Raw genomic sequence first — 23,649 nt, 5'->3', positions numbered from 1 at the left:
TCTCATCAGGTTAGGACCATATTAGGGTGTCTTGTAAGACACACTATTGGTTCTATGTGTTGGCTGTTATTGTTGGTGATGGGTATTAGAATTAAAGGGGTTATGTTGGGATATCCTTGGCTGTGTGGCCGGATGCTGAAACTGGGTAGGAGAAATTGAAAGGTAAATTAAAAACTGGATATATAAGGCATTTTTTAATGCAGATGGTCAAATTTTAATGGATTGTCTTTGAATTGTTCGACCGGGATCATAAAGGAAGTGGTTCTAGGGGTGAATGGGTTCTGTCAGGATATTTGAAGGGAGTGTGTTGTGTCAAAGGTGGTGTTTTGTGATTGATTATTAGGTTGTTGAAGGCGTTCAGAGTGAAGGCGCTCTTATAAGACATTTGCTCTCAATGTCAATCCAAGCGTTGAGTTAAAGTGATGATATTTATGTCAACTTCCTCAATTAACTCCTTCACTGCTATTAATTGTCCTAGATGTCTAATCTATGAATTGAATTGGAAGAGCTTGTAGAAAGTGATTGCTTCCAGCTTCTCTCAGTTTAAATGGAATGAAGTTTTATCGCTGTCAGTGACAGCGAATGAGTTAAGGAGATGTGCATCTGAATCAATGTCTTTCATCTCCTTGTTTTTGTTTTCATCAGTTTAACTTCAGAGGCCATGTCGGATTGTGTGTAATTTAATCAGAAGAAAGCATCACGGACGGCGCCATGTCGGCGCTGCCCATTGCGCCGGGCCAGGTCTATATCGAGGTGGAGTACGACTACGAGTACAAGTCCAAAGACCGATTGATTGCAATCCACCAAGGAGAATGCTACATGCTTGTTCAGAAGACCAATGAAGATTGGTGGAAGGTGCGCAGGGAGGAGGGCAGCAAAGCCTTTTACGTACCCGCCCAGTATGTCAAAGAGGTCCGCAAAGCCCTCATGCCACCTCCCAAGACTCTACCGCACCATCCTGTCTCCACTGGGACCACCCCGCCTCATCACCCCGTTTCTGCAGGGAGTACACCTCCTAATCAACCTATCTCTGCTGGGAACACCCCACCGCAGAACACTGGTGCTGTCTGGTTAAAACAAGGCACTCTAAATCTGGCACTCCAAGACGTGGAGAAACCTGAAAGGCTGGAGTCTCAGCCTGCACGCTCACCCTCAGCTCATTCCGCCTCATCAATCCATTTGACTCCACCTGTCCAGCGGCGGAACAGTAACCAGCACGTTCCAGTCTCCCCAACTGATCCCGAGTGCTCAATTGCTGAAATTTTAGCCCAAAATCCAGTGCCCACACCTCCCCATCGAAGAAGCACGTTGCCCCGAACACGGGCAAGGCCCCAGTCACCAGAGTTGGTCCGAGCCCCACTGGACGTGGACAGTCCTCCTGTCTCAGCAGGCGAAGACCGGCGAATCAACGACTCAGAGTCTGGAGACGAGCTAAGTAGCAGTTCTACAGAACAACTCCAGGTAAAGAAACTTTAATCATCTTGACTTGAGGCAATTACAATTGTTTTTGAGCAGCTCTAATATCATTGTCATTGCTTAACTGTCAGTGCAGTCAATGTGTTTAACAGACTTGGTAATTGTCCTTTATGACATAAGAACATTCATTCTTTAGTTCAGCCTCTTGTTGACTCGCCTGCTATTCTTTCTATTTAAGCATCCTGCTGATTAAAGGCCGTCCAAAGGCAAGGCAAACATAGTTTAAAATTTTCATAACCTGACTTTTATGTGAGAGTCTCAATGGGCTTGCTTCCTTCCTCCCTTTCTTCATTACATATAAACCAAAGCACATAAACAGCAGTTTAAAGGCTAAACTACAAGTTGCTTGACTTCCACGGAAAGGCCAGATTGGCACTTTGGGATAATATCACCATTGGTGTCTTGTTTTGTTGTTGTTGAGCTTGCTTAAAATGTATTTATTTTTTGTTTAGGAGGGCCTAAGTGTGATTTTATGAAGAAATCCTGGGGGCACTTAAACTCTCTAACACACATTGTCTATGGATAATGCAGTAGCTGGTCCACTCCTTTTGCTGTCTATGCTTATTTTTCTTCATAAAACTCTGGTCCAGTCGTCCAGAGTTGACATTTACTGATGAGATTTGCCTCCCCAAAACACTACAAAATCTAATGTGCAGTATAATAAGTCCTTGATATTGAAATAATATATTTAAAATAAGCAAGCATGTTAAAAAAAGACATTCACTGTGAGCCAGTGTCACCCATAATGCATTTCCTAACTATTTACCTGTAAACAAATGATGTTTTGCCATCTTAAGCCCTTTCCGTTTTTGTTTGTGTTGCTTTATAGTTTAACACGTCATGAAAGAACGAATATTGACGTCAAAGTCCTTTCACAAAAAGATGAGAAATTATGCCAGCATTTTGGTTGAAACCAACCCTTGTTCCTTTTTCCCCATTCATTTTCTGAACTGCTTATCCTCACATGGGTCGCAGGAGACACCCTAAATCGGTGACCCACACACTCATATCTAAAGGAAATCTGGAGGTACCCTGTCTGTTTAAAGAATATAGTCCACATTTCTTTTTTATAGGTTTCATGTTCATATTATTGCATAAAACAATACCTTGACTGATCATCAGAAAAGCTCTAGATTGATTTGCAATAAGAGAAACTGCTTGGAAAACAAGTGCTAGGCACTGACTTGCAGTAAATACTGTGGATATATTTGTTTTTTGTTAAACCAGGGCACGATGTGAGCTTGTTTTTTTTTTTAACTGGGGATGTTGACATTAATTCTCTCAATATAACCAGTGTAGCAATCCCTTTAATAGAAGACTAAGAATAATAGACATTCTGTGTACTACTGGTTGCAAGGAGATCATCTGATCATCTGCTGTGTCTTTGATTAGACACAAACAAGCATGTGTGTGTGTATGTGAGAGAGAGAGAGATTGAGAGGCTCAGTTCTTTACTTTATATAGGGCTTTTCATGTTAATCCCTCCAAGCGCTTCAATTGGATATTTGTGTTTGTGTGTGCGAATATTATGTCAGAAGAGCACTGCTCTGTCACTCTCTCCCACTCTCGTTCTTTCTCTCTCTATCTTCCTCTGTGTGTGTGTGTGTTTACATAATACAGTAGAGTGTGTAGCTTTTCCCATGTCAGTCACAGCGATGAAACCAGCTCAACACTAACCGACATCATGTATCCCGATGACAACCTCACGGTAGGTAGGACAGATGTTTCATGCTCCAGTTTTATTATTTAAAAAATCATTCAAGCCTTGTAAGTGCTTTTTTCCAGGCAGTGTTGTTATTGTGAAGGGATGTAAACAGTGCTTGTAGCAGCATGGGCAGTATTTCATAATATAAACAAATAATGAATAGTATTGTCGATATAGCGGTCGGTGCCTTGATATTATGAGTACCATGGCCTGTTTTTTATTCAGTACAAGCTGCCTTTGGACAGATTTATTTTATTTTTTTATTTTTGTTTCTTTTTTTTTGTTTTGCTTTGACTTTTGAGAAGAATATGTGGGATTTGAGCTTTGTATAGTGGCTGTACATACTCAGTTCAAGATAGTGAACAGTTCAAAACAGTCAAACAAAGTTATTTTCATTTTTTTTTTATGGAAACAAAAATTGCAATACGCCACAGCAATCATAGTTCTTAGCTTTTATTTGGTAAATCTGGTATTCGCACCAGGTCTCTGGTCTTCATTTAGATTACTATGTCATAACAATAATTAAAATTTCCAAATGAGATAACCTCTGATAAAAAGTGGAAAAAAGTAGTGATATATATGAATGATATAAAGTGTGGAAGAGTCAAGTTTTACATCACACAAGGTACATTTTCCAAGAGTAAATAGATAATTACTTGTTCCCCCAACACTTTTATTCAGAAAATGTGTAGATGATGTGGAGATGCAGGACCACTGCTGATTTGTCCAGTAATTGATCTTTTCTGAAGGTGCAGTTTTTCCACTGACTGCATGTGGACATTTACAATTTTGCCCTGAAAAATAGGCACGCAGCCATGTTTTGCTGATTTAACTTGATTATAGTTGCCATTGAATTGAAGTGGCTGACACACTAGCCATACTAAATTACATAAGAGCTGGCCGGGTTGGCAGCATCATAACATTTGTTTGGACAGCTGGCTACTGCACTAAACTACGACGCCTATAGCCCAGAACTGCAGCATCTACACAAAATGCATCAATTTATGAGAGGAAAAGTGTCTGGATGTATTTTTCTTTGCTGATTTTTACCTTTTACAGAAAGCTTTTTTCTTTGTAAATAAATCCAGCAAAATAACGCAGGTTCATAGATTGAGTGGAACAATTGTTTCCTTTTGGCCATCATTTGATTCTACAATAATCCTTAATATTGTGATATTGAGTATCTTTGGTATATTCCGCTAACATCTTGGATTATTTCACTCTGTATTAGTCATCTACTGGCGTCATTGGCACTGACACAAGAGGATTTAATGCCAGTTCTCCCTTTTTTGATTGAATCAGACATCCATTACCACCATTGGCATTGAGATAATAAGAGTTTACGATGCTCAAATGATTTATATTGCATTTCTCACCACTAAATGGATGTCCTTGTGCACTGCCCATGTGTACGCCCTGCTAAATATGCGTGACTGTGTAGTGTCATTTGTCACTTTCTCCCAGTAAGACCAGTATTTATTTAACTTTTAAACCTCACACTACTTCCTATGAGCAATCCTGCTGCTTAATCATTCACTCTGTGTCAGTTAATTTACAATGGAATATAACTACAGTCATTTTTATTTACATGACTTCATGTTGAGGATTATACATTGAAGTTGCCAGTAAGTAATTTTTAATGCTGGCAAATTATTGCCACTTAAAAAAAAATTCTGAACTGTTAGGTTAATGTTAAAAGAACTTGTTCATTATTTTTCTATCTTTTATTACATGGTAATAGTAAATTTTGCATTTGGACTGTACAGTCAGCTTGCATAGGCTCTAGCACCCCTGCAACCTTAGTGAGGATAAAGCGGTTCAGATAATGAGATGAGATAAAAATATGTAATTGCTGCATGCTATTTTAAATTCATGATTTTTTTATTAGTAGTAGTATTTTATTACTTGTGTTTATTATTTTTTTTACATATTGTAAATATTTTCAAATATTTTAATCAGTTAAAATTAATACAATTTATACTTAAGATTGGGGTATTTATAATTTTTTTTCTTTACTGCTTGATTATTTTTTATAATTTTTGTCTTTTAGGAATGTCGTCAAACTGGGCAAAATATAATGCCTAACCACTCGCAAAACATTTGTAGACTAATTGTTTTCCTGTGTGCTTATAAAGCTATTTATTGTCCATTCCAGAATAGACTGTGAATGTCTCACTAGTTTATTTAAACTGCCACATTGCTTAATATTATGACATTAGTGTTGCATTGTCGTTGGAAACAGGGGCAACCGGTCTTTGCCCTTTTTGAACGGGTTTCATCTCGGCATCGTGTGTGTCACCGTCTTAAAAATAAACTTCAAGACGAGTAATGATCAGTTCATGACCAAAAATGAAGCCATGCTATTTTTATCAGGATTTTTTTTCTTTTAATATTGAAATATTTAGTAGTAGTTAAAGTTGCACAATTATCTCATGGGGTACTTTACTGAATTTGATGAATTGGACATTGCTGAATAACAACACATAGTCAATTTTTTGTAAAATGAACTGGAAAATCGGGCAAAAAAATTGATCCCTTCTTTGCTCTGGGACAGTGAGCGAGATCTGGGCGGGGCTTTCTCTTAATTGTGTGAAAATCTGCGATAGTTAGCGGATTGATCGGTCATTGTGGGTTATGATAAAGTTGCGTTAATGTGGCTGTAACATATTCCAAATATAATGTGACAAATAGGGATGATTTAATAGGGATGATTCTAATGTGACAACAAACTGTTGACTGGTGGGAATATGTTCACTTAAAACAAGATCAACTGGTTGTTACGTCTTAACAGTTAAACAGGAACATTTTTGCAATACCTCATCTTAGTTTGCACTTTTACATGATGGTGTTTGCACAGGAAAATGTTTGAGGTAGTTTTTGTATTTGACATTTTTTTTGCTTTTACGCGATAGAATACTTTTAGTTTTTGCTTATGTTTTTTTTTCTTTTGCCTTTTGTGCAGAAATCTTCCATTAACTTTCCCAGATCGTTTTTCCCTTTGCCAAGTTTTAAGTTTCCACGATTTCTTAAGTTTTTTCTGCATTCTAATTAATTTTGTTGTTTTATGGCCTGTTTTTTCAAGGCATAGCAAGCTTCAAACATTGTACCCTACATTTTTTTACAATCGACTCATTCATCATTGGTGAAAATACTGAGCACATGGTTAAAATGTCCTTCAAATGTACGTAATGTCCTTCAAACTAAATGGGTAAAACTGATCTATAATTGAACATTTTAACTAATGCACAGGCTGCCATAGTTTGACTAGATTTTAATTGAGGTCGAACTCCTCAGTACGGAGATCATTTTGTTGGCTTCCGTGTGAAATATTATTTCAATTGTTTATACTGAAGTATCTTCTAATCGCACTTGACCTCGCGCGGACACATTTGCGCACATCGTCAAGTGTAATTACCCAGCCCAGCTGTCCTAATAACCTCATCGTTGCCGTCAAAGTGACGACTACTAACGGGGTGAACTGCCCTCCGTGCTAATCTGCATGCATCAAATATGGTTTTCTCATTCGCGGCCTTGAGTTCTTGCTGAAATTATTGCTCATTATTGTCAACGTAAAGCAAATATTGTTGTGTTTTTATTCTCATTACCTGTGTAGAGCATAATTATTTATTCTGGGCAAAGTACCATTTTGTTTGCTTTGTTGTGTGTTATTCTGAAGGAATGCTTACTTCAATAGTCTTGTCACATGTGTATGACACATTGTTTACTGATACTGCCTGTATTTGCAGATCATTTCAATAGAAGTCACAGTTTTCTTCGAAGATTGTACACTATTCCTAATTGGTCGTGCAACAAAAGACCAGCCAATGAGCTCCATGTGGGTGTGTGCAGGTTGTAACTTTATATAACTCACCATACCAAATCCTTGTAGAGGACAAACTCCAGCAGCTCACTGCTAAGTCCAATCACATTGCATTATCTGGCAGCACCTGTCCAAATGCGTACATCTTTACGTAATCATATGCACCATGCCTTGAAATGATCACAACATGTGTGAATGCGGTCAGCATTTTTCACATAGTAGCAGTAGTGGTGTGAACCTTTACACACCTTTCGCAGTTTCCCAGCATCCCCTTTCACACTGTCTATCAAAGTCTGCAATTTGAACATGTTGAAGCAGAGCTGGGACTTTTCTAACATCGCAGGTGGAAAAACGATTGTGTGTATGGAGATTCTCCAATGCAGGTTTTAGAGTTTGACACAACCTGGGAATTCAACCGGAACAGTAACCCAGGAAAATGTTAGCATTGATGTGGAGTTTGAAGGACTGCTATGTACTAGTCACTTACTCACCCATGGCATAATCCCAGAATCATGACTTCTTTGTGAACAAGTGCAAGAAAAAATACAATTGATCAGTTTGAGGACAATGTTTCTCCAAGTACAATTGCAGAGAATTTAGGGATTTTGTCATCTACAGTCCATAATATCATCAAAGCTTTAAAGAATCTGGAAAAAGTCACTGCATGTAACCATGGAGGTCGAAAACAAACATTAAATGCCTTTTACCTCCAGTTCCTCAGGTGACAGCACATCAAAATCGAGACACAACAATGTGTAAAAAGATATCCCCACGCTTCAGAAAATCAATGTCCTTGAAAACAATTTGAAACGCTGACACCCTCTCCGGTGGAGAAGTGCTTTGTGGCCTGACGAGACTGTTTTTGGCTTATTAGATAGACAATGTCCTGTAGGCCAAATAGGGAAAGAACCATGCAGACTGTTATGAATGCAAAGTTCAAAAGAGTTTGAGTCTGACTTATTTTAGTAAGTGACCGGACATATTAATGAACATATTCATCACAAAGTGATCGTAGTACTTATCCAACTGCTTTAACTGTAAGATTAACCATGAAATTTAAAGTGTTCCTCACTAAAAAATTAAGGGTTTGGAAATCTCCATATCATTATCTGAACAGGTATATCCTCACTAGGGTAACATGGGTGCTGGAGCCTATCCCAGCTGATTTTGGGCCCGAGGCAAGGGACACCCTGAATTGGTGGCCAGCCAATCGCAGCGCACAAGGAGACAAACAACCATTCATGCTCACACTCATACCCTGGGGGCAATTTAGAGTGTCCAATCAGCCTACCATGCATGTCTTTGGAATGTGGGAGGAAACCGGAGTACCCGGAGGAAACCTACGCAGGCCCGGAGAGAACATGCGAACTCCTTGGAGGTGGGCTGACCTGGATTTGAACCCAGGACCCCAGAGCTGCGAGGCCGACGCGGTAACTACTCGCCCCACTGGGCCACCCCCAATTTTTGTTGTTAACCATATATAATAAACCCTGCCAGTGTTTCCTTTGGAAGCGTTCCTGGCATGCTTGTACATGTGTAACCTCGCTGGAGCAAAATGTGTGTGAGTGTATGTTGTGTGTTTGCTCAGCACTGCACTATGGTATGTTGTTTAGCAGGTTTGTGTGTGTCAGAAAGAACCCGAAATGGGATGAAACATGAGGAATCCTGACTCAACTTCCGAAACTAACTTAACAGACTTTGATGTCTAGTTCATCTAAAGACGCACACACATCCAACCCCCCAATGAGCATATTGCAAGCATATATATTGTTCATGAAATACATTCTTAAATACAAAAATAGGTATTCATTTATTTAATATCCTTTTAGCAAAAAAAAAAAAAAAAAAAAACTCATTTGGACCCAACAGACATTGAACCACAAAGAAAATAGAATCAGTTTAAAAAAATGAAATTCAAAATATTTATCATAATTTAAAAATATATATAAAAAATGAAATTTAAAATATTTAACATAATTGAAATAACTTATAAAAAATACATTTTAAACAATTAACATAATACTAATTATGTGATTATAGTGCTGTAAAATGTTTAAAATGTATTTTGCCTTTTTTCACTAAATTGCATTGAATGCATTAAAATCACCAACTACAACATAAGAAATGTGTTGCAGTAATAGTTATCCAAGCAAATGAACATAAAATAATGATAAAAAACAGCAAAAATCACATTACTGACAATGACAATAGCCATCACTATATAGTTAGTATTCTCCATCACTGACCCCTGATAAATGAAAACTGCAGGAGTGCTTTTGATTGCTGTTTTTTATTTTTTTATGTAAAGTTTACATAAAAAAATAGAAATCAGCAATTTACATTGTAAACATTCAATCGACCCTATTTTCCACTGGTAATGATCACCTGTCTATCATTTCTTTCTCCACTGGCCAATTGACAGATCAAACTATCTGCGTGCCAAACTGTGCAGTGTTATTGTTCCATGACTTTCTTGACTTTGCACTACTAATTTCGTCATATGCAGTTTCTGGGTATGATGACAATTAGGCTTTTTGTCGAGTCAATGATGATGATTATTGTATAGCACAAAGAGGTACAGCTGTGCTGTGTGCTAGTTGTTTGTGTAGTGTACACTATTGTTTCCCATTGCCGTAATTAATTTGGCTACTAAAGTTAGAAAACACAAAGGTCGACATAGATTGGCAAACAGGTTTGCCACTCAGTAAGAGCATAGTTAATATGAAAAGAGCTTCAATGAGGTTGAATAATGGCAGGGATTATAAACCTCAACATCATTATGATGTAGGTCATTCCATCATATCACAGATTTATTTCCTAGGTATTTTATTTAAAATTTCTGTTTCAAAGCTAAATTCACGTGGACATATGGATTTTGGTAATTATGTCTGTCAACAAAAAACACCTAAAATTACAAAATAAAATAACTTCTGCCATTTGGAATTGATCATTTTGGGGTAATTTTAATTTATTTCCCAGTATTCCTTTTTGTGTTTATATATTTCATGAATTAGTTCCAACTTTCAAATTTGTATACTGGCCAAATGGTTGATTAAATGTCCTGGAATGACTTTCCCTCAAGATGCAGATTTGTCATAGCACAGAGGTTAGGTGAGCATGTTCAGGGTTCTGCTACACCTCTATGCTTTGTGAACTCTATAATGATCAGCTGGTAGCACCAGATGTCCACCAGTAGCAGCTGTTCTCGAAAAAACAAACGCCATTAGCGCCATCACGGAGGCTACAGTGTCACCATGGACATTTACTGAGGCTGTAAATTTCGTCACTGTCTTCTCCCCTTCCTTCAACATTTTTACAAACTCTTGCTAGTGCTGGTTGAGAGCTTGAGGAGACATTAATAATCAGCTCTCTTAATTTTTCCATTTATGTAAATTTTTTGGAAGTTGAACTCCAAGATTATTTAGGTCAACAAAAGATGGAGACTGTGTATTTAACAAGAATACTTGTTTCCTAAACTGCTTTCAAAATGTTGTCATCAAACATTTTAATTTAGATTCAAAGGCACCATCGCAAAAGGAATTTAAATGGTGCATAGAAAAATCACTCCACTTGTACTGCTTTCATGCAAAGCTGTTGCCAGAGCTAGCAGTGGTCCTTTGATACTGGGCGCTTTGCAGGGAAAAGATCAAAGAATATTGTAAAAGGATTTTAAGTCATGTTCATTTTGTGAAACTTTTTTGTATCTGTGCTTAAGACGGTTTCCACACAACCTCAAGAGTAGGACGTGGTCATGTTGGTTGAAACAGGGAGCATGTCGTCCTCTCTGTCTTAGCTGTAGAAGGGTCGGACTTTCCCATTGACATCCTCCCGTTGGGTTAACTCGCGTGGCTGATCTGAAGTCAGTCAATGGATGATGGCAGTCATACAGATGAGGAGTAGTCCCGGGCATTCTCCATGCACTAAGTGGTAAATTATTTGGGAATACGAGTGTCCCAATTTACGAGAAATTTGAAATACGAGGAAAATTCTGAGCAAATTTTTGCCTTGATATACAATACAAATTTGAGATAAGAGCATACGAGATGGTTCCCGATGCATTCCGTCCGGGTGGTCTAGTATGCAAGAAGCTGCTTATGAGAACAGCATCGCTTTGTATTTCTTGGTAAACATGTACTCCTGTCAACTGTCAAGATTTGTCAACTCTGTGCACATTGTATTTTCAGCTTGCGGCAGATTCACATTTGTGCCTCTCGATGTCTGGCAGTTTCATTTCCTCATTTGACACGTCTACTTGACGACTTCCTTCCTTTGTTCTGCCCTCATCCGCTCTTCATGATTTTCTCAATATATTACAATGTCAAGTGAATAGAGTTAGATTAAAGGTTTCTTGTCAGGACTTTTTTCCTACGCTTTACTTGTTCTATATAAGATCATATTTTTTTGTTTTCTTGAGGATTAACTCAGTAATATCGCATTTCCTTTTTTAAATTTTTTTTTTTATTCTACTTTCCCTATTCAGACCGTTTCCTCATCGCGCCGTGGTCGACCAGACTCGCCTGTGTACAGCAACTTGCAGGAGTTGAAAATCACGCAATCAGCGGCGCCCCCCCTCCCGTCGGGCGCTCCCTTGCAGGTTCTAGGCGACTGGGAGTCCTACAAGGACCACCACGGCCGCCTCTTTTACTATAACCGCTCCAGCCACGAGAGGACATGGAAGCCCCCTCGAGCCCGCGACAGCAGTAACTCCCGTGGAGACGGAGCTAGCACTGGCGAAAGTGCAGAGGTAGGAGGAAAAGCACACACCCTCTGTACAGAGATCCAACACATTAGGACATTTACTGTATTTTCACGACTATAAAGCACACTTAAAAGTCTTACATTTTCTCCAAAATAGACAGTGCGCCTTATATATGGAAAAAACTGAAAACCAAAAACGAAAAACCACCACTGTCAGATATTAAAAAAACACAAATGCCTGAACTGAAACAATACTGTTAAATATGCAGATGCCATCTTAGTTTATAAAATCTTCCATCATATAGCTCCTCCCCCACTGCAAGATTTTATTTAAAATAAATCCAAAACATCAACAATGGCTGGCTCTAGAGGTGACTGTGTAGTGAGTGCTTCATACCTGGAAGTCAATAGCAATTACCATATTTTCACGACTATAAGGCGCACTTAAAAGTCTTACATTTTCTCCAAAATAGACAGTGTGCCTTATTGTACAGTGCGCCTTATATATGTAAAAAAAATGTTGTTCATTGAGGGGGCGCCTTATAATGCGGTGCGCCTTATAGTCAAGAAAATACGGTAGTTGCCTTTTGCAGATGCAACACAAGGGATATCCTGATGCTCCGATCCAATACAACATTTTCAAGATAGAGTTAACAAGCTGATGCACATCTTTTTAGACCAATAAAAATAATGCAAAAGCTAATCTCACCAGTAAATGATAAATCATTTAGTTTGTGTTAAAGTCAAGAAATGCATTATTTACAATATTCCCAGATTTGTTACTGTCATTAGTTTCTAAAGAGATTTCAGTGGTACGCTTTACAGTAACTAAAAAGCACGAGGCTATATAATGCAAAGAGCCACTGTTGCTCGGTTCATTGTGACGAATGGGCACAAACTCAATATTGCACAATATTTGTTGTGTGTGTAGAGCAAACATCAAACTTGTTAACAATACTAAGATCAATAGTCGATTGATGAAAAGGTTTGCACGTCGATTGGCCGCTTTAGATTAGGTCCACAAGGCTGTGCGAGATGTAATAAAACTCTGGTACTCCCTCCAAATATAAATAATTGTCCCCTGATGACCTGTTGCTATCCTTGGTGCTAATTGTTTTGTGTTTAAAATTTCCACCTTTGTCCATTTAACACAAGTCATTTAACAGGAATTCATGAACTTTAATCTGACCTCCAAATTTACAAAAAGTGACAGATTAGTTCCATAATTTTTGTTGCTATATAAGGTACAAAGTAAGGTGTTAAATTTCTCACCGGTGTCCTAGTATTATAGCGCAGCCTTTGACACTGGCAGAGTTAGTTAGTACCTCCAAATCTAGAAATGTGTTAATTCCAATTGACGTGTGACTTTTACAGCACTTCTTGCTTCACCTATGTGTTTTAATGGAGCAGTGCCATTGGGGATGATAATTGTCTTATTTGCACTGTTGAAAGGGTTTCTATGAGATGGTATGCAGTGTTAAAAAGTAGCGCATAACTCAATCTTGTTATAAAAAGAACACTAGAGATTTGTTAGGACAAAGCATTACTGAAAATATCACAATAATGCTGGTAATAAACTGGAAGTAGCAACATGTAAGGTGCAAATTTGTAATACAAATTAATAGAAAGCCAATGTTTTATGCTTTCTGTCCTTTTAGACCCCCCCCCCCCCACACACACACACACACTCCCACACACACACACACTCACACACACACACACTCACACACTCACACACACACACACACACACCACACACACACACACTCCCACACACACACACACATACACACACATTCACACACACTCACACACACACACACAACTGGCGATACCACAGTGCCCCCTGCAGAACAACTGGCTTTCTCACTCTGCATTTTGTGCTGTTTGTTGTCCTTGTGTGTGTTTTTATCTTTTGTAGCGGACGTCAGATATGACATGGGAATTATTTTTACACTACACATGAATAATTTGTTACTTAATCATATATTTTGTTCATGTCTACAAAAGACGTTTTCTTGGACTTATTTTGTGGCTGCAAATCAGTATTTTGAGTACATTCTTGATTTGAGACTAAATTTGTTTATTATGTTCGTGATGAATTTCCCATGTCATGTATGAGTCTCAGTCCAAGGTGGGAGAGAGGGGGGTGTTTCTTGCTGGTGAAAAGTGACTTCTGCTTTTTTCCCTCCTTCTCCTCTCTTCTTTGTCCCTGTTCAGAGCACTCCCCTGTCGCTCTCTCCGTCTTTCTTCCCCTTTCTGTCACTTTCGGTGGGTCGTCTTGGGCCCCTGTGCTCTGAGGACACGTGCATCAGTGCCGACTCCAGCTTCTCTGACAGCCAGTATGGCTCGCCGCCTCGCGGCTGGTCGGAAGGGATGGACGAGTACGGTCACACACTGTACGTCAGTCAATATACTAACGAGAAGGTACTCCATCACCTTCCACTCTCTTTGGGGGCTTGGCTTGGTTTTCTTGGCAAGAACTGCATTTGCTAATGTGACCATGCACAGCAACATCCATTTTTGCCTCTAATTGTTAATTTACCGTGTGTCCATATGTGCACCAACAGTGGTTAAAACACATGGATGAGCAGGGTCGGCCATATTACTACAATGCAGACGGTTCCAGGTCCGAATGGGAGCTGCCAAAGGTAAAGATTTACCTGCAAACAGAACTATAATAAGAATTTGTATTGAAACTGAAGTATCTGTAGTACTGATACCGCATTAAAAGGACAATCGCAATCAAGGAGAGAGAACGGAAAGGGAGGGCTAACAGTGTCAACGCTGCACAATATTTATTGTGGTCTAGTTTTAAACCGTCAGCCGCCCCCTACTCTAGTTGGCCGCCAGCCACCCGAGGTGCCATAAAAAATAGAGCACTGGTGTCACTTCTTAAGACGATGATAGATGTCCAATCATCCTTCTGAAATGAGTTCATCACTAGTTGATATCCAATTTATTGGACGTGAGAGTGTGGCAGTGAATAAACTTTCTTTGAACAGACTTTAATTTGCTGTCGTAACCTGCTTTAAATGGCATCAACACCAAATATTATCAATGGCGGCCAATTAACTAGGCACTGTCTGACCAAGCCAAGATAGCAATTACTTAACATTCACCAAGTATGCAGTAACATATATATATATATATATATATATATATATATATATATATATATATATGTATATATATATATATATATATATATATATATATATATATATATATATATATATATATATATATATATATATATATATATATATATATATATATATATATATATATATATATATATATATATATATATATATATATATATATATATATATATATATATATATATATATATATATATATATATATATATATATATATATATATATATATATATTTTTTTTTTTTTAAATGTGATATTGGTCCTGATATCAAACAAATGGTGAATTTTGGTAGACATTTTGTTCAAGGCAGTCATTCAAGAAGTCCTACAAAAATGAGCATAGTTGGAAAATTTATTTTACCTTTGGGGCATGGAATTTGGAAGGTATGTGTTGGATAGAATCACCAAAAAATTCTAAAAAAGACATGCGGTAAAATAAACAGTAAAATTGCCATGTTGATTTAAAGTCATTACTTGATTTTGTTGTTGTTGTCATTTCTAGTTTTCCTTGGGAGCAACTCTAAAGAGAGGCAATTAACATGGACTCCTGTTTTCCTTTCTTTAGTTCAACCATTCCCCACCACAGCACCTTGCAGATCCCACCAAAACTCGCAGTTTAGACAGAAAGAGTGTGGAGCCTATCGTCCTTATGAAGTGGAGACACAGCGCTTTTGTCCAAGAACCCAGTGACAAGGTGGGTTACCAAAAAAGACAACAGAATTTCTATAAAATCATCTGTAAAGGATGACCAAAACAATAATACAACCCATTTGCTGCCTTCATCACTTGCCTTCACTGATTAGGCTTGTTGTTTTGGGAACTAAATAAAGGATTCAGTTGTAGATTGGTTGCTTTGCAGTGGATGTTAAAACTCAGACCAGTCCGGACCAGTTCTGCCCGCCTACATCCGTACAAGCAGCAAGTCAGTCTATGTCAGCATGTGCATTGATTACCCTTCTTTTTTTTCCTGACTAAAAGGCCAATCATTTCGCATGATGATAATCTTTTTCTCCCTCTGACTTTTTAGCAATCATTTCAACAACTATGGGTAGTTGCAGCATCTAGTCAATGTTTTAGCACCAAACACTTGCATGTGCAAGCCTTAAAAATACTAATGGTGTCCCATAAGATCTTAAAAAAAATATTTAACCAACTTACAAGGTCATTAAATGTACCTTAACACTCTTACAGTATCTTAATATATGTTTTGGGATTCAAAAGATCCCTAATTGGTCTCAAAATCAGGGAAAAAAGACATTGCAAATATTTTTTAACAGTTATAAAGTCTCTAAAAGATTCTAAAGTTTCAGGACTATTCATCATGGAATGTGATGGTTCAAACAAAGCCAGTCTTCAAAGTTTAAATTATTTGGATGCTTATTGTTATCTTTTTTTTTATTCATTTTGATTTCATCTCCTGGTATTCATGAGGTTAATCCTTTATTAAAATTACCCAGAAAAACAAGTCATTTACCCCATAAATGGTTTAACGCCTTTGAAAATAAAGTATTTAGCTGGCTTACAAAAACAATCTCAACCTGAACCACAGTCTTTAAAAGCCTTCAAATGTCCTACCAGAGCTTAAAATGAATAAAATATGGGCCAAATGGTTCTGAAAACGTCTTGAATGGTTTAAACATTTATTAGTGTACATACCTAGAAGGCCTTAAACAGTTTTGATTAAAGATGTCTTTAAAATGTTAGTTCCTAAAAGAGTCAAACAGAGTTTTACGGGATTATGGTTAACCTCAAATAATGAGAATTGGTTTGAACATGCAAATAAATTCAAACGAGCACATCCTGAGCTCTTTGTGGTCATTATTAATTATTATTAACCCATGTGTTCTCCTCACTAGGATGCACCTCAGAGCCCCAAGTCCCCCTCTCCAGACTATGAATCCAGCCCCTCTTCTCCTAAGCGCTCCTCCTCCGTTAGTAAAACCTCTCTGAACAATCTTTTGTCACACTTATGCAAGGTTTCCACATTGGTTGGGAAAAGTCTACGATAAAGTTTCATCATTTAAAAGGAATGGAACCCATGTGGAAACCTTGGGATTTTTCTTTTGGCTTTTAGTCAACCAAGGAGAAGGTTCTTCTTTTTTTCTTTCTTTCCTTCTTTTTTTTTTAATTAGCAGAAGCAGTCAAATTGACTGGTTGGGCTTTGTGCTCGGATGTGACAAATTAAAGGAAAAGTACCAAGTTAATGGGATTTATCAGGGTCCCGCCAGCAATCAGACTTGCAGCATTTTACTAGTGGGAGTGATAAAATCGTCAGATAATAATACAAATCTACAATTTTTGTGATGGAATTGAAAAAAAAACTATTTTGTAGATTTTTATTTTTTTTAAAGAAGAGAAAACCCATTTGGTAATTGAAGTCAACCATGTTGAATTTGTTACATTTAGGAATCAAATGCATTGTAAGGAATTGCATCAATGAGGATTAGATTAGGGTGGCTATTATATGATCTTATTTTGAATGAATTCTTTTGAATAATATAGTTCATCTAATGAATTGAATCAGATTATAACAGATGAATTATTAATAGGTGCCTATTATTGTTTGCAGTAGAATACTATATTTTCTAGACTAGAAATCACTTTTTTTTCATAGTTTGGCTGAACTTGCGATTTACACTCAAGTGTGACCTAAATCTTAGATTTTTTTCAATCTGACCGCGAGCAGTTTATTTTATTTTTTTAGGTTAGTTATAAAATGTTTCATTAACATGGACTATTTTGTCATTCTCTATTTTATTATTACTTTAATATATAATGTTTGTTTTTGATAAATTAGTGTGTATATTTTTCGCCCTTTGTGCATTCCTTGGCGAGTACGACTTATACTCGGGTGCGATTTATAGTCTCAAAATGATGGTAATTGCTTTTTGAGTGATTTATTTCGGATTTTTCTTCATCTCATTCCAGCGCTTTGTGGTATAATTGGATTGAATGGTATCAGATTTTAATAAAATATGACGAAATGTCACTCATATTTTGAGTGAAACACATTTTAGACAAAACAACAAAATTAGAATTAGAATTAGCGGTATTTGTATTGATAATTCTACTTTATTCCAAAAAGATGAAGTCATCATTAGAGTAAGCCATAACATGATTGAAGTCAATTGTATTAAATTGGATTCTAAAGCAATTTGTGTGGGGTGTATCCACATCAGTCTATCTGGTTAGGTTTGACCTTTTTATTTCTTTGAACAAGTGAGCATGTTTTTCCTTTAAGTTGCTCAATGGTTTATGTGTGTGTGAGTGTGTGTGTGCCAATGTTGTTGTTTTAGCCGCTTCCCTGAATGTGGATCACAGAGCAAAGCTTTTTGTCTGGGGTGCTGGTGTTGCTGTTGTTATTGGTGTTGAAATGCAGCAGTCCTGCTGAGATGATCAATGCTTGTTTTTGGGAAGCATGCCTAACTTGCACACACACAGTGTCTTATCTTTTCTTTTTTTTCTCCCCTCCTCTCTCACTTTCTTTGTTTAGCCTTCAGAGAAGTGTGGTGTGCTCAATGTGACAAAGATCACAGAGAATGGCAAGAAAGTTAGGTAAGTGCACTTTATCTTATTTAGTATTGTATAATTTCCTAAAACTCCTTTTAATTATCGAGTATAGAAAGAACTGGACATCTTCGTGGACCGTTTTACAAGGTTCCACACTGCTCTTCGCCAAAGGACAAGGCGGGGGGAGTAGTTGGGTACGTCAATGTAACTTTCAATAAAAATCTATCATGATTTAGGTGGCAGTATGTGATGGTTCATTCACTTTTGCATATGTGCAGTTTGGTGGCGGTCAATCAAAACCGGAATTCACTGTGGACCTGAAAGGCAGCTCGGTGGACTGGGCCACCAAGGACAAATCCAGCAAGAAGCATGTGATAGAGGTGCACTTTATTTTGCTTTGGGCTTGAATTCATGGGGACGTATTATGGGAATAGGAATTTAATTTTCAAATACTGTTATTTTGGCTGGAAGGCCCCAAGTTATTATTTTATTGCCTTTCTGAAAATGTCTGTGAAGAAGCTTCTACCAATACGGTTTCAAGTACAAGCACCCTCTATACCAGTGCTGTCCAAACTACAGCCTCTGGCCTTCTGTACACTTTTTATTGGTCCAACAAATTATTAAAATTTCAATGAATATGGCCTACAAAAAATCTTGACTTTATTATACATTCTGTTGCATGTCTCAGATTTACCACTAAGTGGAGTTTGTCACTTGAACAGTGACTCTTTATTACTTCCAATTGAAATGTAGTACAGTGTTCCCTCGCTACTTCGCGGTTCAGCCACCGCGGATTCAGAGCTTCGCGTTTTTTTTTTAAAAAATAAATACATAAAAAATAAAAATATTACATTGAGACAACATATTTTACAGTTTTTTGTTATAACATGAATTTCACTCTCTCTACCCGTATTCTATATGGTGTAATGTACTGTATACACAATTTTTTTTATGAAAATTCAGCATTTTGATGGGGCATCCCTACTTCACGGAAATTCACTTATCGCGGGTGGTCCCGGTCCCCATTAACAGCGATAACCGAGGGATCACTGTATTATATTTTAGAATTTAGATCAATTACCAGCAATTATACATTAAAGCGGTTAAGAACACTAATCAAGGACCAAAACCATAGTCAAGATATTAAAAATGTAGTGAAAAACAACATTAAATATTAAGTAACTCTTAAACCAATTGAAAAAGTACAATACACTTGTTATGCAGGTGAAGACCCGGCAGGGCATGGAACTCCTGATCCAGACGGAAAATGACGTCCTTGTTAACGAGTGGTATCGAGCATTGAGGGAAACCGTGGGCAGCCCGGTAAGTATTGAACACACTGGTGCCATTACTAATGGACACCATCATCAGACGCAATCATTTCAATCCTTGCTCAATTTCTCCCAGGCGAATAACTCAGTGGCAATGTGAAAATTAATATTTAATAGCCACATCAAAACCAGTTCAAACGAACGCAACTATAGGCTTTTCATTAGTTCCCCCAAATCTGCTTATTTGCTGTTCAAGTGTTTTTAACGAGAATACAATTTGGAGATGGGTGTCTAAATTCCATAAAGCAAGTAAAATGCTTTTTATTGAACACAACAAGCCATATCAAATACCCCTTGAAATAAAAAATAAAAAACGTTCAATTTCACAATGCAGACACAGATGAGAAATTGCAAAATATTATATGTGCCATTTAAATCATTTTTACTTGGATTTCTTTAATTTGAGAAGAAATGTTTTTCCAATGTATCTACCATATTATGAGCAACATATAACATAAAACAAACTTCGCTATACATTCTCTAGAGTCTAAAACTAGAAAGTCGTATTCACTTTGACATTCTGCCTCAATTGTAAATATCAAAAAAAGTCCTGTCTTGGGAAGCGAAATGTTTTCGATAATGGTTCAATGTAATGAACTCTTTGACAAATATTGGTATTATTATTAGCATGTGGTGTTTTTTTTTCAGGCATGCGAGTCAGATGAAGCTATCGAAGAAGACATGCCCGAGTCACCCGGTGCACAAAGGAAAGAGAAGGAGAACGTACGCAGAGACTCCAAGAGAGGCAAATGTATGTTCTCAGATTTCCCAAGCCTGAAAAATGACTGCCAAAGATCTGGCCTTTAAGGCTGTGCACCACAAAGATGTATTCCCAACATCACCAAAATATCCATTAATAACTAATTCGCAATATATAGGTTATGTTGACTTCAACATCCACCATTGCATCACTACCATTCACAGAGAATAGCAACTTTAACAAATAAAATATGTACCCAGAGTCCAGAATTATATCAAACAAAAAATCTCGTTCAAAAATTGCAAAGTCATGAAAGACCTTTTGAGTGAAACTGTGCAAAATATACACTATTGTCCGATTTTGACCTGCCGTATTTTCACGACTATTAGGCGCACTTAAAAGTCTTAAATTTTCACCAAAATAGACAGTGCGCCTCATGATGCAGTGCGCCTTATAATGCAGTGCGCCTTATAATGCAGTGCGCCTTATAATACAGTGCGCCTTATAATACAGTGCGCCTTATATATGGAAAAAATGTCATTCATTGAGAATGCGCCTTATAGTCGGGAAAATATGGTATTTTTAAAAAGATGTAAAGGTGATGAAATGAATGTTCTGAAACAAAATCCCTGGATTGCTAGTCAACAATTCCACTGTATGCTTTTATTCTTGCCCTATTGAAAATAATCTGATGTGGTCTTTCTCCCTATGCAGCCATGAAGACCTCGACCAGCGTGGAGGGAGCTGACAACAAGAAGACCAAACACAAGCTCAAAAAGTTTCTAACACGCCGGCCCACCCTCCAGGCTGTCAGAGATAAAGGATACATCAAAGGTAACATGACAAAGCTTGTTTGAAGCTTGTTTATAATAAGGAGATCCACAAAAACATCCGTGAAAACGCACAAGATTATTTTCATTTGAAATAGTCATTTTCATTTGATGCCCACTAAATAAATGACTGCTCTTTATTTGGAGAAAAGTTCAGCTTTTGAAGCCAATCTCATTCAGAGTAGGACATTTGGTCGGCTGCTTTAGGCTCACATGGGCCATTTTTAGGAATCTTATAAAAGTAATAACTCAGCTCATTAATAATTAAACAAAATCCTGAAGGTGAAATATGGTAAGCAAGTCAATGATGAGTAGACTCATGAAAAATCTCAATGCAATTGTTGTAAAATGGAAAAAACGTGGCCATTTTGGACTCTGTAGGCAATTTCTAACCCTTTTACAGATGTAATAACATGGCTCGTTTATTTTTAAATGAAAATTTAATATTTAAAATTAGACTTTTTGCTCCAGTTGTTCATTGTACAAGTGGGTTGATTACAGTGTAGCTCAAAAGACCCTCAGGAAGAGAAATATGTTTAAACATGCGTTGCCCCTTCCCAGATTGGAGTCACCAAAGTCCCCTTCTGTAGCCAAGCCTGGAGGGAGGGGCTTGGTGGGAAGTGCCGGATTGTGGGATGCTTGGCCCGACTATAAGACGATGTCTTTTTTTTCATAGTTTTGCTGCGCTTATGACTAATACTCAAGTGCAACTTATATATGGATTTATTTTGTCTCGTTGACCACTGTCAGCCTTTTCTTATGTTTTTTTAGGGTATAGTTATCTAAAAAACTGTTAAAAGAAGCCTATTTAGCCTGTTGTTCTCAGTTTTTCTATTGTTACTTTTCTTTGTGCCTAATTGTTCTTAGTTTCTGATCTTTTTTTATTTAAAAATTGCACTCTGGTGGAACTTATATGTATTTTTATCCCTCTTCATTTGGGCATTTATTGTTTGGTGCGACTTATATTCAGGTGTAACTAGTTCTAGAATTACAGTAGATATAGTCAGCTTCAGCTCCATTTATGGCTTGGTCATCTTCGGATGATTTTGAAAATGGATTTCTTTTAAATACACAGTATTTAATCAAAGATGAAATACTTCTCATGGTATTGATAGAAACTGCGTCCAGCTAGATGGTCTTCAAAGACGAATATAAATTGCTACCAAATCTGAAACATAATGACAAATGTCATCAAATTGCAAATAAGGTCTTTGTTATTGCGTTTTGTCACTGATGCAACAAAATAGGATGTTTTGTCGTAATACAGAAAAGTTTAACAGTCAACTCCAAACTTTTATTTTCTTTGTTTTCTTATCCAAACTTTGTGTGTGTTTGTGCACACAGATCAGGTTTTTGGAGGCAGCTTGACCAACTTGTGTCAGAAGGAGAACGACACGGTGCCCTCCTTTGTCAAGACGTGCATTGAGCATGTGGAAAGCAATGGTACATCCCGCGGCGCCTCCTAGCTACCGCGTAACCCTTTTTATAGAGAGTATATACCAAATGCCGGTCTAATTTTCCTGTAGGTCTTCATGTCGACGGTCTCTACAGAGTCAGCGGGAACTTGGCCCTCATCCAGAAGCTACGTTTCGCCATCAATCACGGTGAGACCGCCTTGTTGCCGGGCAGCTCTTATTATCCAATCCAATATAATCCAATACTTAAGAGGCTGTTTATGTATGATGTTGTTGGGGTTCCGCCTAGATGAAAAGGTGAACCTATCCGACAGCAAGTGGGAGGACATCCATGTTACCACTGGAGCTCTGAAGATGTTCTTCAGAGAGCTTCCCGAACCACTTTTTACCTACACGCTCTTTCACGACTTTGTCAGTTCCATCAGTGAGTCCTAGGCTACTTTTTTTAATCACCTGAAATAGTATACTGAGAAATACAGACAGGGTTTTCACCCTAGTGATTATATAATATATATTGAGTACATAATTTAGAGTGAAACTGGGAATGTATCCTTTTTTTGACCTGAATTTCATTGAGTTACGCTAAAGTTAAGCTCTTAAGAACTGTCTTGCAATTAGCCTGATTTGTTGAGCAGAGAGACTCGACGCAATCATGAACACAACCTTAGCAATTATTGCACATGTAGCGCTCTTGTTTTAACCCCATGGCTCGGTGGGCCGGTCATTAATCATGTTTTCATTTTTTTTGGGGTGGTGGGGGTGACGTGCAGAAATCCCAGACTACACACAGCGAGTGCACGCCATTAAAGAACTGGTTCGACAACTGCCTGAGCCGAACCATGACACCATGCGAGCCCTCTTCAAACACCTGCGCAAGTAAGGAGGAAAAAAAATCTTAATTTGTACCGGCATTGGTTTTGTCCACTTTCACATGTATTGTTTAGTCCCAATTTTTAGCCATTCATAGATATTTTTAATTTCTGACACTTAGTACTTTAACC

General features: G+C 37.6%; 1 protein-coding gene across 4 annotated transcripts in view; it reads left to right on the top strand.

Annotated features, from left to right (window-relative positions):
- LOC144201617 (rho GTPase-activating protein 12-like) overlaps positions 1–23,649 on the top strand; it is a 28,058-nt gene that overhangs the window by 1,906 nt on the left and 2,503 nt on the right. Inside the window, exons 2-17 of one of the 4 annotated variants that reach the window (XM_077724353.1) lie at positions 646–1,461; positions 11,482–11,745; positions 13,920–14,126; positions 14,270–14,350; positions 15,428–15,556; positions 16,719–16,793; positions 18,356–18,417; positions 18,485–18,566; positions 18,651–18,752; positions 19,597–19,695; positions 20,352–20,454; positions 21,118–21,237; positions 22,578–22,676; positions 22,760–22,837; positions 22,938–23,072; positions 23,419–23,524. In XM_077724353.1, the coding sequence (XP_077580479.1) occupies positions 712–1,461; positions 11,482–11,745; positions 13,920–14,126; positions 14,270–14,350; positions 15,428–15,556; positions 16,719–16,793; positions 18,356–18,417; positions 18,485–18,566; positions 18,651–18,752; positions 19,597–19,695; positions 20,352–20,454; positions 21,118–21,237; positions 22,578–22,676; positions 22,760–22,837; positions 22,938–23,072; positions 23,419–23,524 (2,492 nt within the window). In that variant the 5' untranslated portion in view covers positions 646–711. The remainder of the gene's footprint in view (positions 1–645; positions 1,462–11,481; positions 11,746–13,919; positions 14,127–14,269; positions 14,351–15,427; positions 15,557–16,718; positions 16,794–18,355; positions 18,418–18,484; positions 18,567–18,650; positions 18,753–19,596; positions 19,696–20,351; positions 20,455–21,117; positions 21,238–22,577; positions 22,677–22,759; positions 22,838–22,937; positions 23,073–23,418; positions 23,525–23,649) is intronic. The other 3 variants (XM_077724355.1, XM_077724354.1, XM_077724356.1) reach the window with 3 other exon arrangements.

This window comes from Stigmatopora nigra, chromosome 9 (genome assembly GCF_051989575.1).
Source record: "Stigmatopora nigra isolate UIUO_SnigA chromosome 9, RoL_Snig_1.1, whole genome shotgun sequence".
In the NCBI taxonomy this organism is placed as follows: domain Eukaryota; kingdom Metazoa; phylum Chordata; class Actinopteri; order Syngnathiformes; family Syngnathidae; genus Stigmatopora; species Stigmatopora nigra.
The sequence above is the reverse complement of the archived record's forward strand: the minus strand, read 5'-3'. Positions and strand labels throughout refer to the sequence as shown.